The sequence below is a fragment of the Amphiprion ocellaris genome, chromosome 18 (assembly GCF_022539595.1).
Source record: "Amphiprion ocellaris isolate individual 3 ecotype Okinawa chromosome 18, ASM2253959v1, whole genome shotgun sequence".
Lineage (NCBI taxonomy): Eukaryota > Metazoa > Chordata > Actinopteri > Pomacentridae > Amphiprion > Amphiprion ocellaris.
In genome coordinates, this window is record NC_072783.1 from 6,542,239 (window position 1) to 6,558,998 (window position 16,760).

The 16,760-nt window shown below is 43.0% G+C and overlaps 3 protein-coding genes across 8 annotated transcripts in view; 2 read left to right on the top strand and 1 right to left on the bottom strand.

The window, feature by feature from the left end:
* Nucleotides 1–16,760, top strand: part of nudt13 (nudix (nucleoside diphosphate linked moiety X)-type motif 13) — a 73,109-nt gene that overhangs the window by 42,391 nt on the left and 13,958 nt on the right. The gene's annotated exons all lie outside the window — the stretch shown is intronic.
* LOC111585457 (multiple inositol polyphosphate phosphatase 1-like) lies at nucleotides 62–16,740 on the top strand. Of its 2 annotated transcripts, none has more exons than XM_055004667.1 (7): nucleotides 62–588; nucleotides 1,220–1,408; nucleotides 1,482–1,682; nucleotides 2,594–2,691; nucleotides 3,002–3,132; nucleotides 3,304–3,437; nucleotides 12,211–16,740. In XM_055004667.1, the coding sequence occupies exons 1-7, from the start codon at nucleotides 207–209 to the stop codon at nucleotides 12,219–12,221; spliced, it is 1,146 nt and encodes a 381-aa protein (XP_054860642.1). In that variant the 5' UTR covers nucleotides 62–206; the 3' UTR covers nucleotides 12,222–16,740. The 2 variants fall into 2 exon arrangements, with proteins under 2 accessions (XP_054860642.1, XP_054860641.1); XM_055004666.1 differs by lacking the exon at nucleotides 12,211–16,740 and adding an exon at nucleotides 5,054–6,627.
* Nucleotides 6,968–15,028, bottom strand: LOC129347417 (outer mitochondrial transmembrane helix translocase). The gene is made up of 10 exons (XM_055004668.1): nucleotides 14,905–15,028; nucleotides 12,519–12,718; nucleotides 10,930–11,028; nucleotides 10,734–10,854; nucleotides 10,323–10,523; nucleotides 9,959–10,065; nucleotides 9,782–9,871; nucleotides 9,659–9,709; nucleotides 9,397–9,527; nucleotides 6,968–7,963 (listed from the first exon to the last, which is right to left on the bottom strand). Exons 1-10 carry the CDS (start codon nucleotides 15,011–15,013, stop codon nucleotides 7,843–7,845), a joined length of 1,230 nt encoding a protein of 409 aa, XP_054860643.1. The 5' UTR covers nucleotides 15,014–15,028; the 3' UTR covers nucleotides 6,968–7,842.

Consider the following 16,760-nt stretch of genomic DNA (forward strand, 5'->3'; position numbering starts at 1 on the left):
AGCTGACGGTTACCCGCCTCCGGTGTCCGGTACTCCAGCTGACGGTTACCCGCCTCCGGTGTCCGGTTCTCCAGCTGACGGTTACCCTCTTCCGGTGTCCGGTACTCCAGCTGGCGGTTACTCTCCTCCAGGTGTCCTATACCCGCCTCCGGTAACCGGTACCCTCCTCCGCGCACCCGCTCCAGGTGTCCCGGCTCCGCTCCGACATGCTGTCCGTGCTCCTACCGGCGGCTCTCTGCCTTCTCCTCGGCCGCCTCTCCGGCTGTTCCCCGGCAGACATCCCGCACATCGCGGCGTACTTCGGCACCAAGACCCGGTACGAGGACGTGAACCCGCGGCTGCTGCGGGACGTTCTGTCCGTGAACATGTCAGTCCTGAGGCCGCCGCCCACCGAGCGCTGCTCCCCGGTCCACCTCACCGCCGTCATCCGCCACGGCAGCCGCTACCCGACCGTCAAGAACATCCGCAGGATCCACAAACTGAGCGAGCTGGTCCGGACAGAAGCGGCCAGAGGCTCCGAGGGCTCCGAGGGCTGGCTGCGGGACATCCAGAGCCGGTGGGAGGCCTGGTACACCGAGGACATGGACGGTGAGAGACCCGGAGACCTGCGCACCACGAGCCGCCAGATAGTCCCAGGATAGTCCCCAGAGTCTCCAGTTATACTGTTAAAGTACGACAGTAAACATTACAGTTGTACTGTTAAGTACTACAGTAAATATTACAGTTATGCTGTTAAAGTACTACAATAAATATTACAGTTATACTGTTAAAGTACGACAGTAAATATTATAGTTACTGTTAAAGTGCTACAGTAAATATTATAGTTACTGTTAAAGTACTGCAGTAAATATTACAATTATACTTTTAAAGTACTACAGTAAACATTAGTTATACTGTTAAAGTACCACACTAAACATTAAAGTTATACTCTTAAAGTACCACAGTAAACATTAAAGTTATACTGTTGTACTAAATATTACAGTTATACTGTTAAAGTACTACAGTAAACATTAGTTATACTGTTAAAGTACTACAGTAAATATTATAGTTACTGTTAAAGTACTATAGTAAACATTACAGTTATACTGTTAAATTACTACAGTAAATATAGTATATAAGTAGTATAAGTATAAAAGTATTTGATGGTGATGATGATGATGAAGGTGATGATGATGAAGGTGTTGAAGATGATGATGATGAAGGTGCTCCTCTTCCTCAGGTCAGCTGGTGATGAAGGGCAGGGAGGACCTCCTCCACCTGGCTGTCCGTCTGTCCGTCTTGTTTCCATCTCTGCTGTCGGAGGAGAACGTGAGGAAGAGGAGGGTGTCCTTCGTCAGCAGCTCCAAGCACCGGTGTGTGAGCAGCGTGGAGGCGTTCCAGGACGGGCTTCGGCGCCGCGGTCGCCACGGTGAGGCGGGGCTCTGAGGCATGCTGGGAAACGCTGGCTCTGGTTCTGGTGTTCACTGATGTTCTCGCCACAGACGCTCCTCCGGAGTACGACCACGAGCTGGACGACGAGCTGATGCGGTTCTTCGAGCGTTGCCGTGGTTACGTGGAGGGCGTGGAGAACAACCGCACGGCGCTGATGGAGGTGGAGAAGTTCCAACATGGAGAGGAGATGGAGGCTGTCAGGAGGAGGATGGCTGAGAGGCTGGGCCTTCCTCAGCACCGCCTCACACCAGGTATACAGTATACACACAATACACGCCAGGTATACAGTATATACATAACACACACCAGGTATACGGTAAACGCACAATACACACCAGGTATACAGTATATACATAACACACACCAGGAATACAGTATATACATAATACACACCAGGTATACAGTATACACACAATACACACCAGGTATACAGTATATACACACTATAGTACAGTATATACACACACTATGCACACATTATACACACAGTCTATACACATTATACATAATATACAGTATATAGACACAGTATACAGTATATACACACTATACACACAGTATGCACATCATATACAGTATATACACACTATACACACATTATATACACAGTATATATACACAATATACACACACATACACACAGTATATACACAATATACACACATTATACACATAGTATATGCACAAACTGAAACACACAAAAATGCAAATCTCCCTAATAAACCTCTGTAAACAGTCTAAAATAATCCCTGATAAACATCTGTAAACAGTCTAAAATAATCCCAGATAAACATCTGTAAACAGTCTAAAATAATCCCAGATAAACATCTGTAAACATTCTAAAATAATCCCAGATAAACATCTGTAAACAGTCTAAAATAGTCCCTAATAAACCTCTGTAAACAGTCTAAAATAATCCCTGATAAACATCTGTAAACAGTCTAAAATAGTCCCTGATAAACATCTGTAAACGGTCTAAAATAGTCCCTGATAAACATCTGTAAACGGTCTAAAATAGTCCCTGATAAACATCTGTAAGCAGTCTAAAATAATTCCTGATAAACATCTGTAAACAGTCTAAAATAGTCCCTGGTAGATCTGAGTAGATGTTGAGGACGGAGACGTTCTAGAACTGAAGTTTGTCCCTGTGTTCCTGCCGTAGATCTGGTGGAAGCTGCCTTCTTCCTGTGTTCCTATGAGCTGTCCATCAGGTCCGTCCACTCTCCATGGTGCTTCCTGTTCGACGAGAACGACGCTAAGGTTCGACACGTTAACGGAACGTTTCTGTTTGTTCTGATAAATGTGGAACAGCGAACGGTTCAGAACTGGTCCAGGTTTGATCAGAATATCTGAAAGTTTCCAGAACCAATGGAAGAGCTGAATATCAGGTTTACAGGTTAACTTCTCTCTCAGTATACTTTGAAGGTAATGGGGTAACTGTCCCTCAGTCTAGTCTGCGGGTATTCAGGGTAACTTATCCCTCAGTCTAGTCTGCAGGTATTCAGGGTAACTGTCCCTCAGTCTAGTCTGCAGGTATTCAGGGTAACTTGTCCCTGGTTTTTGTCTGCAGGTTCTGGAGTACCAGTCGGATCTGAAGCAGTACTGGAAACGCTCTCATGGTCATGTGATCAGCGGTCTGTCCAGCTGTCCTCTCTTCCATCATGTCTTCAGGACTCTCGATAAAGCTGGACGTCCTCGCAGGTCAGTGACCTTTCTGTCGTTCATCAGAGCTGATCACTGATTGGCTGACTGACTGATCAATTGATCGGCTGACTGATTATTGATTAGGTGACTGATTGATCGGCTGACTGATTATTGATCAGCTGACTGATTGATCGATTGATCGGCTGACTAATTGATCGTGTCCTTCAGGTCCACGGATGCGTCTCCAGAGCCGGCCTCCATCTTGGTGGGTCACGCTGAGACGCTCCTCCCACTCCTCTCCCTACTGGGACTCTACAAGGACCAGACTCCGCCCACAGCCAGCAACTACCAATCACAGCACGGTATGCAAGCCCCGCCCATCACCACTACATCCAATCAGAGACCAGGGTGTGACAAGTCTCTAAAAGACAAAATGTGTTGAAAATATTCGTTTCAGTAAAAACGGTAAAAAGATGTGGGGAAAAAAAAATAAAACACTGAAAGGAATTGAAACGTCTCAGAAAAATGAACAAAATACCTGAAAATATGTCTCAAAATGTTAATAAAAGCTTTGAAAATAGTAAGAAAATAGCTGGAAAATGTAACAAAATACTAGTGGTGGGACGCGACTTTAAAAAAATTAATCTAATTAATTACAGGCTTTGTAATTAATTAATCGCAATTGCAGTTTTGTCAAATAGCAATATTTGACACAATAAGTGAAGTTTTTCAATTTAAATAAAATTGTGGTTGACAGTTGAATCAATGAATAGACATATACGTGTTTATAATTTAAAATTTATTTTAAAAAAAGAAAATGGAACATATAGAAAAAAGTGATTTTGATGACTTAAAGCCTGAATTTTGTTGTTTTTTCCACTGTATGGCACATAAAATCAGCATAAGTAGTTCAAGGAGCTTCAGAAAGTTGAAAATCCAGAGATTCACTCGGTTTCATCTTTTCTGGGTCTGATAAATGGTATAATTTCAATGGTTCTTTTTATAGGAATATAAATTTTTATATATGTATTTGTTTTATAAACAAAAATTTTATAATCAAGTTATTAAATTAGATATTTTTGTTGTTTAGGTTATTCCTCCTCCAAGGAGGCAGAGCCTCCACGGAGTAAAAACTTAAACCACAAAAATGTTTCATTTCTGTTTATCTGCATTTTTCATCTGTCTGCTACATTCACAGATTACTGCAAATCTAAGTGCAATTATAGCGATTTTATTCAACATTTTAAGACTTTCTGTAAACTCAAGCACTGTCTAGAAAAGTGGTCTATTATGGGATGGCTACACCGTTAGCCGTTAGCATGACTCGTAGCTAACGTTAGCTCTGGTGCTAACAGCAACATGTTTTACATTGAGGTGATACCGTCGGCTTGAAGTGACACAGTGATCAGAAAACTCTTTGTTGTACAATTTGCACACAACCAGGCTTTTATCCAAGCTGCCATCAGGAAGATTTTTAAAAGGAAACTTTCTGCCCAACAAGCTCAATCTCGTCTTCCTTCACTGTTCACCAGTGTCTGACTTCACTCAGTGCTTCCTGTGCTTCTTCTTCATGGCTACAAACAGACTTTAGGTTCATTACCGCCACCTACTGGGCTGGAGTGTTCATCAGAGTTACCGGTGTGCCAGAAATGAGGGAACTGAGGAGGGTGCAATTAATTGCGTTATTTTTAACGCGTTATTTTTGCTGTAATTAATTAATCGAAATTAACGCGTTAAAGTCCCAGCCCTACAAAATACTGAAGAAATGTCTGGAAAAAATGTAAGCCAAACTCCTGAACAATGTTTCTGAAAGATTTAAATAAAACAGTGAATACTATCTGAAAGTTTTTGTTAAAATGTGTGTAAGAGTTGATTAAATGCCTGAACGCTAAATAAACGCTGATAACGGAGCTGCTGATCCTCAGCAGGATATCTCTGAACCGTTGCCTTCGGTCTGAACTCTCCCGTCTTGTCTCAGGTCGGACTTTCCGGACAAGTCAGATCGTCCCGTACGCCGCCAACCTGCTATTCGTTCTGTTCGACTGCCAGCGAGGACCGCGGTTACAGCTGCTGGTCAACGAGTCGCCGGTTCGATTCCCGGGGCTGCAGGCGGAGGACGCGCCACTGTACCGCGACGTCCGCGCCACCTACCGCCACCTGCTGGACGGCTGCGACTTCCACAGGGAGTGTGAGGGGAGGTCCGGGGGCCGCGGCCCCAACACCGAGCTCTGAGACCCGCAACTTCTGAGGGCCTCCGACCTCCGGACCACCACGGCCTTAACACACCTGTCGGACCAAGCCCCGCCCACTCACAGCCACCGCCTAATCACAGTCTGAACTCCAGCATCTCATGTTTCAGCTAAAGTTCTGCAGGAACAGAATGATGGAAAATAATCTATTTATTTTACAGAAACATAAAACCTGAACCATAATGTCTCCTCAGATGTTGTTCTCTGGACTAAAGTCTCCTCAGATGTTAAACTCTGGACTATGGTCTCCTCAGATGTTAAACTCTGACTAAAGTCTCCTCAGATGTTGTTCTCTGGACTAAAGTCTCCTCAGATGTTAAACTCTGGACTAAAGTCTTCTCAGATGTTAAACTCTGGACTAAAGTCTCCTCAGATGTTGTTCTCTGGTCTAAAGTCTCCTCAGATGTTAGACTCTGGACTAAAGTGTCCTCAGATGTTAAACTCTGGACTAAGGTCTCCTCAGATGTTAAACTCTGGAATAAAGTCTCCTCAGATGTTCTTCTCTGGACTAAAGTCTCCTCAGATGTTAAACTCTGGACTATGGTCTCCTCAGATGTTAAACTCTGGACTAAAGTCTCCTCAGATGTTCTTCTCTGGACTAAAGTCTCCTCAGATGTTAAACTCTGGACTAAAGTCTCCTCAGATGTTAAACTCTGGACTAAAGTGTCCTCAGATGTTCTTCTCTGGACTGAGGTCCCCTCATCCTGTAGATGTTTTTCTCCAGTAGCTGTGATGAGAATCTTTCTTACAGAATCATTTTATTTTTAGTGAAGTTGAAGTGATTTCAGGCTCAGGTTTGGTTCCTCATGAAGGTTCAAATCTGAAGATTCTTCTGTCTTGTTTCTGGCTGATCGTCATCGTCGTGTTGATTTATTTTTAAAGATGAGATGATGTTCTGACCTGCTGTGGGTTTTTTAGTTCAGAGGGATTTTCTTCCTGTAATTTAAATCTTGGTCTTTGACATTTTTCTCCAACTGAACTCTGCAAATTCAGGAATTCTTCAGTTTGAAGCAGCAGAACTGAAGGAACCTAACCAAGGATGGGAACGTCTAGAAGCTCAGAGAAGATCCAACCTCTAGTAGATCAGGTGGAGCAGACAAGGAGTGTCTTAATTATTCCCATGGAGCTGCTGGAGGAAGCAGCTTTATCTTTAATTTATTCACCTTTTATCATCATGACTCTGATCTTCAGATGTTCTGAGATGTTTTCAACGTCTTTGTGCCAAAATCGTGACTCTTGCGGGTTTCTTTAATGAAACTGGTTTTACTGGTGAACGGCTTTAATTAAAGGTTTTCACACTTCAGTGTCTTTAAGTTTGTTAACATTCATTCTGGACAGTTTTTGAGTTGTGGACTATTTTATTAATAATTTTGAACAAACTCTGAGTCATTCCAGAGCATTTTTGAGTCATTTTGGTCAAATTTCTCTCATTTTCAGCCGGTTTTTGGTCTTTTATGTCGGTTATCTTAGGGCCAAAATCTTGACTTCTGCAGGTTTCTTTAATCAAACTGGTTTTACTGGTGGACGAATTTACTAAAAGGTTTTCAACATTCAGAGTTAGTTTTTCCTTCCTGTGAACAATTTCCTGTTACAGATTCACGTTTTTTCATTCGTCCGATTTAAACCAACAATGACATCATCAGTCACGTTTCAAGCAGTTTATTACATCATCCAGCAGGTTTTACATCATAACTCACAACCAATAAAAAAAAAACCCTCCTGAAGATTCTGGAAGTTCATCTTTCAGTTTTTCTCTTTTCCAGAACCAAACTAAACATTAATGATCCTGGTTCCTGTCCAACAGAACCCGAAGAAAAAGTACACTTGATGAGAAACAAACACGTTTACATCTTTATTTTACACAGTAAACACTTTAAAACAGGAGAACCGGGCAGCGGGTTCTGACCAGAACCGGGCTGCGGCCCAGTTTTAAGGAGAATAAAGTAAAAACTGAACTGTAAATGGGCTCCGATAAATAATCAGTGAAGGATGTTTAAAATGCAGATTTGTTCTTTTAAAGGACATTTTTATTGTTCTGATGATTAATGAACCTTTTAGGAAACAGAACCCACATTAAAGCCGTGGTTCTGCTCAGAATTTAGAGAACCTTTATTAAACTGAGTTCCACATTATTAAACTAAACTTCTGCTGAATAAAAACCTCATTAGGATTTTTCCAATTTATTTGCCCATAAATAACCGTATTGATTATCGATCAGGGAGTCGCAGGCTTATAAGTCTGACATCACTGCTGAGGACAGAGGCATCTCCATGGCAACAGCAGCTGAGGCTCCTGGGTACTGTAGTATTCAGACTCCTCAGAGCGTCTCAGATGTGGGTCAAAGGTTCTGAGGTTCTGGTTGAGGCTGAGGAACCATCCTGTGTGCTTCAGAGTTCTGGATTCTTCCACGGCTGGTTGTGGAAACTGAGCGCTGCCAACAGGTCGGCTGGAGAAATAAAAACATCAAACGGTGGCACACGGAGAACCCGCCGGTTGGGAATGGAACCCGCGGCAGCGATCAGTCCAGAGCGGCGTGCAGCAGTGCGCCGTGTCCACCGGCCGACTTGGACTTCTTCATCTTACCGATGGCCTTCTGCAGGTCGGACTGATGGATGGGACGGATGAAGTCCTCTGAAGCACTGAGAGATCAATAACACAGATTAGAGCTGATCAATAACCAATAATCATCAGTAAATACCACAAGGATCTGAAGGACTTCCTGTCATGTTTGTTTGCTTCAGATTCTCGTTGATAGTTTCCAGTCGTAAAAGGTAAACAGAAACACCGTTGTAGGTGTTGGACTCCATCAGGGTTTAACTCCTCAACAGGAGAGCCAGTTCTACATTCTGAGGAGATTAAATATGAAATATGACTCAAATAGACAATAATAAACATCTCCAGATGACCAACCACCTACCAACATTAAAGTTTACCCACAATGACCTTTTGAAAGTTTTCTCTGGTCGATTTTCAGAAACTAGAAACACATCCAGGAACCAATGATTGTTTCTAGGACTCTATTACAGCAAACTAACCACAAAAGATGTGAAATAACCAAAAAAAAAGACACAAAATAACCACAAAAAGATGCAAAATAACCACAAAAGGCACAAAATAACCACAAAAAGATGCGAAATAACCACAAAAAGATGCAAAATTGGCACAAAAAACTTGAAATTACCCAGAAAAAGATGCAAAATTACCACTGAAAAACTCAAAATCGCAACAAAAACCCACAGAATCACTAAAAAAAAGGAAAATATTCACAAAAAGACTTAAAATTGGCACAAAAGATGTGAAAACACACAAAATTACAAAAAAAAAAAAGTATTATTCAAAGTGTTATCACAGAAAGACACAAAACAAACCAAAAAGAGCTCTGGTTGTTAATATTATGAGTTGGACCCATCCCATAATACTAACAATCAGAACCTGACAATAGAAGACGGTTAGATTTTATATCTTGCGGTAATTTTCTTTCTGTGGTTTTGTGTGTTTTTGTACTTATTTTGTGTCTTTGGTCTGATTTTTTTTTAGTCTCTTATCTCGTCTCGCTGGTGTCGTCTTCTGTTGTTTGCTTTTCCACTATTTTGTGTCTCGGTTTTGGTTTTTTGTCTCATTTAATAAGACAAACCAGATTTATTCATCAGACTGTGACTCCTGGATGGATTTAAGCTGATCTGGTGTCAGTTTCTACCAGAACTCAGATGTTTCTCCTCCTAAATGTCATGGTTCTATCTGCTGGACTGATGAGGTTCTGAAAAAGTCCATTAAAAAGTGATAAATCTGGACCCACCTCTATAGACTTCAAGGACCTGGAATGTTCTAAGCGAGACTAAACTTAAAGACTGGAAGCAGGAAAGGAGAACATCCCCTGGAGAAAGTTCTAGAGTAGACCTACTGACAACTATAGTAAGTAGTACTTTCTCCAGGGGACGTTCTCCTTGATGGACTTCAAGGACCTGGAACTCTGGAGATATTCCCAGTAGGAAGGTAGAACTCTGATCATTGATAACGAACCAGGAGGTTCTGAGGACGTTCTATAGAAACCGAGCTGATCACTGGGTCGTACCTGTCGCTCTGGTTGTGGACGAAGTCTCTGACACACAGCAGCGCCGCATCACGACACATTTCTCTGAGGTCACTGCCTGAGAAACCATCCGTTTCCTTGGCAACGTCATGTAGGTTCACCGACGAGTCGACCTGCAGACAGACAGGAGCAATCAAACTCCAATGAGCTTATCAGAACCAGAGAGGGCGATCTGATTCAGGATCAGGAGAACTCTGAACTGATAAAAGTGGATCAGGTGAACTGGTTCTTGGGGGGAACTCACGCTCTCGTTCTCCAGGATCAACCCCAGGATCTGTTCTCGCTGCTTCACGCTCTGCAGAAGAAGAACATTGTGAGTCATGGTTCTGATCCTTCAGGTTCTGCTGGTTCTGGTGGAGCTACGTACCGGCTGGTTGATGTGGAACCTGGTGGGCATCCTCCTCAGGATGGCAGAGTCCAGGTCCTGGGGCCGGTTGGTGGCACCCATGATGATCACCTGACACAAAACCTCCGTCAGTCATATTCAGAGCACACTAGACCACGCCCACACCTGATCACGCCCACCCAACACGTGAGAACCTACCTGGCAGTGATGGTCGGTGTCCAGTCCGTCCCACAGACTCATGAATTGAGCCTTCATCATGGCCGTGGCCTCGTGGTCCGAGCTGGAGCGGCTCCTCAGGAACGAGTCTGATCCAACACAACCAGAGTTCTGACACCTGCTGGACGGAGGAGGTACTGCAGCCCCCTGGGCAGGCCACACTCCTCAGCCACCAGACCACACCCTCATTCACCAGGCCATGTCCTCACCCACCAGACCACACCGTCATTCACCAGGCCACGCCCTCACCCACCAGACCACACCCCTCATTCACCAGGCCACGCCCTCACCACCAGGCCCCACCCCTCCTGCTTTAGGCCACACACCCCACTAACTGACCACTCACCGATCTCATCGATGAAGATGATTGACGGCTGCAACTTGACAGCCAATGTGAACACGGCAGCAGCCAGTTTCTGTGACTCTCCGTACCATTTGTCCGTCAGCGTGCTCGGCTGCAGGTTGATGAAGCGAAACCCCGCCTCCTTGGCCGTCGCCTTGGCGATCAGCGTTTTACCGCATCCAGGGGGCCCGTACAGCAGCACGCCTGTTACCATGACAACAGGACGAGATTATGGTCCGGTAGAGTTCTGAACATTATCCCTGATTGGTTAACATGCCGACAGCTGATTGGTTAACGAACTGACAGGTGATCGGTTAACGAAAGAACAGGTGATTGTTTAACGAGCTGACAGGTGATTGGTTAACGAGCTGACAGGTGATTGGTTAACGAGCTGACAGGTGGGCAGATCCTGACCTTTGGGTGGCTGCAGCAGTCTGGATCCCTGGAACAAGTGTCTCTTCTGGACAGGTAAGATGACGGTCTCCTTCAGCTCGGTGATGACCTCGTCCAGCCCGGCGATGTCCCTCCAGGTGATCTGCACACAGAGGTCAGAGGTCACGTCTCACCTGTCGGACACCCTGGACTGAACACACCTGGATGGAGGAGGTACCTGCATGCTCAGTGGGTCCACCAGGTGAGCAGCGATGCTCATCTCGTACTCCGACAGCTTCACATTCTTCACTCCGATCTGACGCATCAGCTTCTCCGCCTGACACACACAAAGAAACCAACAAATCAGAGGCTGTCCTGGAGCTCTCAGCCAATCACACGATCCTCTTCGTCATTAAAAGAAAACACCTGATTTTTATTTGCAGATTTCTGAACTATTTGTACTATTGTGTCAAATATCTGAAAGTGGTAAAAACCAACTGAACAACTTCTAAACAGCTTTTCATTTCAGTTTATGGCAAAATAAAGCAGGAAAAGGTTAAAAATAATCGATGGAAAAAATGAAAAAGTTGAAATATTTTGCATTTTTTCTTAAAAACGACTGACAGGTGGACAAAACATTTCCTATTTCCTGACAAACCGCTGCAGCACCAACTAATTCTGGATTTAATCAGCATTTAGAAATGTATTTAAAGACGGCAGCTTTGATCTGAATGGAAATGGCTTCATCATTTTAGAAGACAAGAAACGTGTCTTCGAGGTTCATCAACCAGACACATCTCAACGTCTTTAAGAAGAACTAACAGACTGACTGACTTCAGCTGCTCAGGAAGTCGATTCATTGAAGCTTTTGCGAACAGGAAGTAGAAATCTGAGAACACCTGTGAAGATGTCTCAGTCATCAGGTCCTGGTAGTTGTAGGAGCTTCAGGAGAAACGTCTTTCAGAACCTCCAGTTGGTCTCTCCTGGAGCTTCTACTGATCTCCACGTTTCCTCTCTACTCTGTTCATCGTCAGTAGAAGATGTTCCACCATGCTGGATGGATCTACGACAACTGCTCCTCTGTTCTCTGTTTCTGAGCCATGCTAACTTTATTTTATAGAAGTTTTTATCATTTTGAACAAAGTTTGAGCCGTTGTAGACGAGATTTTAAGTGGTTTTGGACAATTTTAAGGTAATTTTGCACAAATTTTAAGTTACATTTTAAATGTAACGTAAAATTTACATTTACATTTTCGGTGCACTATCATCTCGTTTCTCGTTGTGCGTCTTGTTTCTGTTGTTTTGTTTTTGTCATTTTGTGTCTCATTTTTGTCGCTTTGTGTCTCATTTTTGTCGTTTTGTTTAATTTTTATCATTTTGTGTCTCGTTTTTGTCGTTTAGTGTCTCGCTTTTGTCATTTTCGGTCTTGTTATTGTAGTTTTGTGTCTCATTTTTGTCATTTTGTGTCTTGTTTTTGTCATTTTGTGTCTCATTTTTGTTGTTTTGTGTCTCTTTGCAGTCATCCTGTAGATGTTTTTCCATCTCCACGTTTCCTCTGCTCATCGTCTGTAGATGTTTCACTATGCTGAATGGATCTCCAACAACCTGCTCCTCTGTTCACTGTTTGAGTCATGCTGTATTTATTTTATTGACCTTTTTATAATTTTGGACATATTTTTGGTCATTTTGGACAATTTTATAATATATTTGGACAAATTTTGAACCATTTTATGCAAGTTTTCAGTCAACCTTCAAGAGGATCTTTCCAACCTCCAGAGACGTCCCGCTGGTTTCTCCTGAAACTGTGAAGGTAAAACTGGCCCTCACCTGTTTCTGAGCCTCCACCTTCTGCTTCCTGGTCGGGTCGATGGCGTCCACCATCCACTTGATGGTGAAGTAGGTGACGGCTCCAAATATGGTCAAACGGAAGAGCAGGCCGATGACCTCGTTCCTGCCCAGAGGACGGGCGATGTTCTCGGCGGGAACCTCCCTCAGCACCATGGCGACGCTCAGCTGTTCTCTAGGTGCTGCAGAAACAGGGTTAGTCATCAGCAGCTTTTACTTTCACACTACAGCCACAAGTACTTAAAGGTTCACATTTAGTGGAATCAGTGCTTTTGGTTCAAACTTCTTCTGTTCAAGAAGTTTATCAGCAAGTTTATCAGCTGACTGACCGTCTTTCTACCAGAAACCAGAATGAATCATCAGAGGGTTCTAGAACCACTAAAGTCACCAAACTGCTGTTATTAGGACCTGAAGCTGCTGCTGGTAAACTGGTTCTGATCCTGTTGGACTTCCTGTGGTGTCTAGGGTTGCCACCCGTCCCTTAAAATATGGAATCGTCATTTTTTTAAAAAAAATTTAAGTTATTTTTTGGCCTTTTTTCGGCTTTATTTGATAGGCAGAGTGAAAGACAGACAGGAAATGGGGGAGAAGAGTGGGGGGAGGACAGGCAGCAAAGGGCCGCGAGCGGGAATCGAACCCGGGCCGCTGCGTCGGGGACCAGCCCCTGTACATGGGTCACCCACTTAAACCGTTGAGCTATACGGGCACCTGGAATGGTCGTTTATTTGATAATTAATTGTTGCAAATTGTTCCGTATTTTCATGAATGTCCCATATACATCTGTCACACACTCATCCAAATCGTATAATGAACAAAATAAAACACAGGAAATATTAAGGGCAACCAATTTCATCTTCATAAGACCTATGTAGCGAGGTCCAGCGGATACATAGATATATACATAAGATGTTTATTCATATCTATGAGCGGACAGATCTCAGGCTTCTCTGTGTACTGAAGTCCTTATGGTGAGAGACATCAGTATCTGGTTGTGAATTTACCAGAGGATGCTTGTAATCCTACTGATGTGGCCATAGACTCTACACTAGTTTAGTGACTCAATAAATGCCTAAGTTGTTTATTAATTTTAATGCTTTTTAGTTTTTAATAAACATTTACTTAATAGCCTACATGTAATCAGTAAATGATGACTATCTAAAGAAAAACTCACTCAGAACTCTGATATGTTAACAGTACTAAATAAATAAATCAATAAATTCATGCATACACACATAAATAAAGCAATACATTAATTATGTTACAGTAAGATTTAGATGAAAAAAAATGTAGAGAATTTCTTTGTCCAGTATTCTGCAGTTAGTTTATATTTTTGCAGAGTCCAGTATTGCACATTGGTTGCTCATTACATTTTATTAGTTGGTTTCACTGTTTAAAATGATGCCACTTCCTTTCAAACAGAACCTGTGATCAGAAAACAATACAAAATTCTTAGTTTCGTGTTAGTAAAGCACTTAAAGCATTACGTATGGCTAAATGCTTTTTTTCAAAATTAAATATATCACTCCTTGGCTGGCAGTGGCCCCGAGTTCAGTAAAGTTGGAAAGATATTCACAGATTCAGACTTCCGGCATCAATAACTCATTAGATATAGGTTATAAAACATAAACGATGCCTCTTTCCCATCATAGTAAGGTAGACAATGTGCTACATGCCCAGTATTATCAATAGTAGCTGCAGAAATAACATTGGTGTTTATGCGCAATCGGCTGTGGACAGGTGTGGTCTGCAAATTCCAAAACCGCTGTAATAGCGAAGAGAGACACAAATATTCAAACACTTCACTTTTATACACTGTAGTGTCACCAAAATCACTGCAGCCTTCTACTGGCTCCTGTTGACACCAATCTTATTCCTGCAACTTGAAAAATAGCTACTTTTGCTAAAACTGGGCTTGTAGCACATTGTCTACCTTACAACGATGGAAAAGAGGCATCGTTTAAGTTTTGACAACCTATATCTAATGAGTTATCTATGCCAGAATTCTGAATCTGTGATAATCTTTCCAACTTTACTGAACTGAAGCCCCTAGGAGCCGTGGTGGCCGTCCTTCATTTTCATTTCTGAGAAGTGGCAACCCTAGTGGTGTTAGTCCGCCTGGTTTCGGTTCTGTTCGGGATCAGACTCAAGTTTTCAACTGTAATTGGTTCATAAAGTCCTTTTGAATGCAGCCTAACGCAAGAGCAGCTTCCGGTGCCTCGGTTCTGATGTGCGGTTCCGGTCCACAGATGTGTCTGTCGGACCGGAAGGGAAAAAGTTCTAAATCAGGCAAAAGTTCACAGGATTTTGGTGAAAAGTTCTCGGTTACGTGATCGTGTCTCATCACCGGAACCGTCGGTACGAAACTAACCAGCCTGCCCTTCATGTGTCAGCGGACACACCGGGGCCCATCCCGGACCTCCCGGAGGCCCTCGGGCCCCCCTTTGGGCCCCCCTTTGGGCCCCCCGGTGCTGTACCATGAAACCGAACAGATGGTGTGGAGAGAGGCTAGCTTTAGCATTAGCTTGACCTTCCAGTTTCCCCGGTGTTACGGAGCGGCTCAACACCGGTTAAAGACACGGATTTATCCGCTGCGGAGCACCGACGGCTCCGGATACACCTGGAGAACAGAACGCCAGGAACCGAGAGTTTCTTCGGTAAAATGAGACCCTCACCTCCCGCTGACAGTCCGGTACTTCCTCGGTTTCTTCTTCGGAGGTTCTAGTGCGGCAGCTGGATGCTCTTCTTCTTCTACGGTCCTTTAACCGGAAAACCAAGTTACGACTCAGTACTGCCACCTACCGAGTACTTTTACTACCACCTACCGAGTACTTTTACTGCCACCTACCGAATACTTTTACTGCCACCTTCGGTGTACTTCTACTGCCACCAACCGAGTACTTTTACTTAATCAGAATGGATCTGACTGTAGTGTGTACTTGTACTGCATAGATCTTGTACTGCAGGTACATAGTACTCCAGTACTCCGGCTGCAGTACCGTCTATATCCTGCGGGTGTCGGTGTCGCCCCGCTGATCCACTCAGAGGTCCGTTCAGTGAATCAGTCTCCGGTTCTCCAGCGCCGTTAAATCACCGGACGCACGGACCCGGTGGATCCCCGGTAAAGCGGCTGACATTGGGCCGAGGTCCGCCGCTGCGGCCCCGGGGTTGGTTACATAACGTCCGGTAGTTGCCAGGTCTGAGGGGGATTCAGGTGTCTGCTGATGGAGGTTTTCAATGCGAGGATGAGGCCATCAGCACCTGGCAACCCTGCGCTGACAGGATGTGTTTGGTTCACAAGAAGCGTCATCAAGTCAGACAGTGACGCAGCAACACAGGGCGGCGAGCTTTACAAAATAAAAACCCAGCTCAAGATGATGTAATCTGTCGTTTTACTGGGATTAATAAACCCTCATTAATACTGAGGCTTTACTGTAGAACACATGGGATTTTTAATAAAAAATAATTTGAACAACATGCTGATCAAATGTTTTATTAAGATAAACTAAAATTAATTTTAAAAAATCAAATGTAAATGAAAAATAATGTAATAACTAAAATAAACATGTTTAAATAGATCATAATGAAAATAATAAATTAGATATTGGAACAAAATTATTTGTTAAAATCCGATTTTAATAAAAAGAAAAAACAACTAATACAGTCACTGATCAATCCAAGTTGTAGAAATAAAATCTCTGAGAAGCAGAAACATTAAATTATTCTCCTTTAACCCGTTTTACACTTTAATCTTAATAAAATCTTGGGTAGTATATACAACATTACAAAGTACCAGAAGTATTTAGTGCTATCTAAGTGAGACAGTAACAGATGGTCCAGCTTTCTGCAGATTCTCACAGTACGTGATGGAAGCACTTCTGATCTGCTGGATTTTAATGTTTGAGTTTTATTCTCTGTCTAATGTAAAACACATCAATTTAATCTTGCTTTCTGGACTATGTCATATCAATGATTTGTCATTAAATAAATATTTTTGTTTCACTGTAAATTCATGAAGCACAATGTTCAATGAAAGTTTAATTCAATTTTATCTGCAATACAATACAAGCATTACTTCTTATTTTTATTTATGTCACTGAGTGCTGTACTGATGTATTGTTGCCATTCTATTCGGCCTGCATTTATTCTGATGTGACTGAAATTTAATATCTGATCATACTGGGTTATAACAAGTCTTTAAAAAGTCTTTGTTGTACTGTTTTGTTG

Coding starts and splice junctions, on each gene's coding strand:
- LOC111585457 (XM_055004666.1), top strand. CDS start 207: ATGCTGTCCGTGCTCCTACCGGCGGCTCTCTGCCTTCTCCTCGGCCGC. Junction 589..1,219: donor GTACACCGAGGACATGGACG/GTGAGAGACCCG, acceptor CCTCTTCCTCAG/GTCAGCTGGTGATGAAGGGC. Junction 3,133..3,303: donor AAAGCTGGACGTCCTCGCAG/GTCAGTGACCTT, acceptor CGTGTCCTTCAG/GTCCACGGATGCGTCTCCAG.
- LOC129347417 (XM_055004668.1), bottom strand. CDS start 15,013: ATGGTACAGCACCGGGGGGCCCAAAGGGGGGCCCAAAGGGGGGCCCGA. Junction 10,855..10,929: donor TGGACCCACTGAGCATGCAG/GTACCTCCTCCA, acceptor CTCTGTGTGCAG/ATCACCTGGAGGGACATCGC. Junction 9,872..9,958: donor ACACCGACCATCACTGCCAG/GTAGGTTCTCAC, acceptor GTTTTGTGTCAG/GTGATCATCATGGGTGCCAC.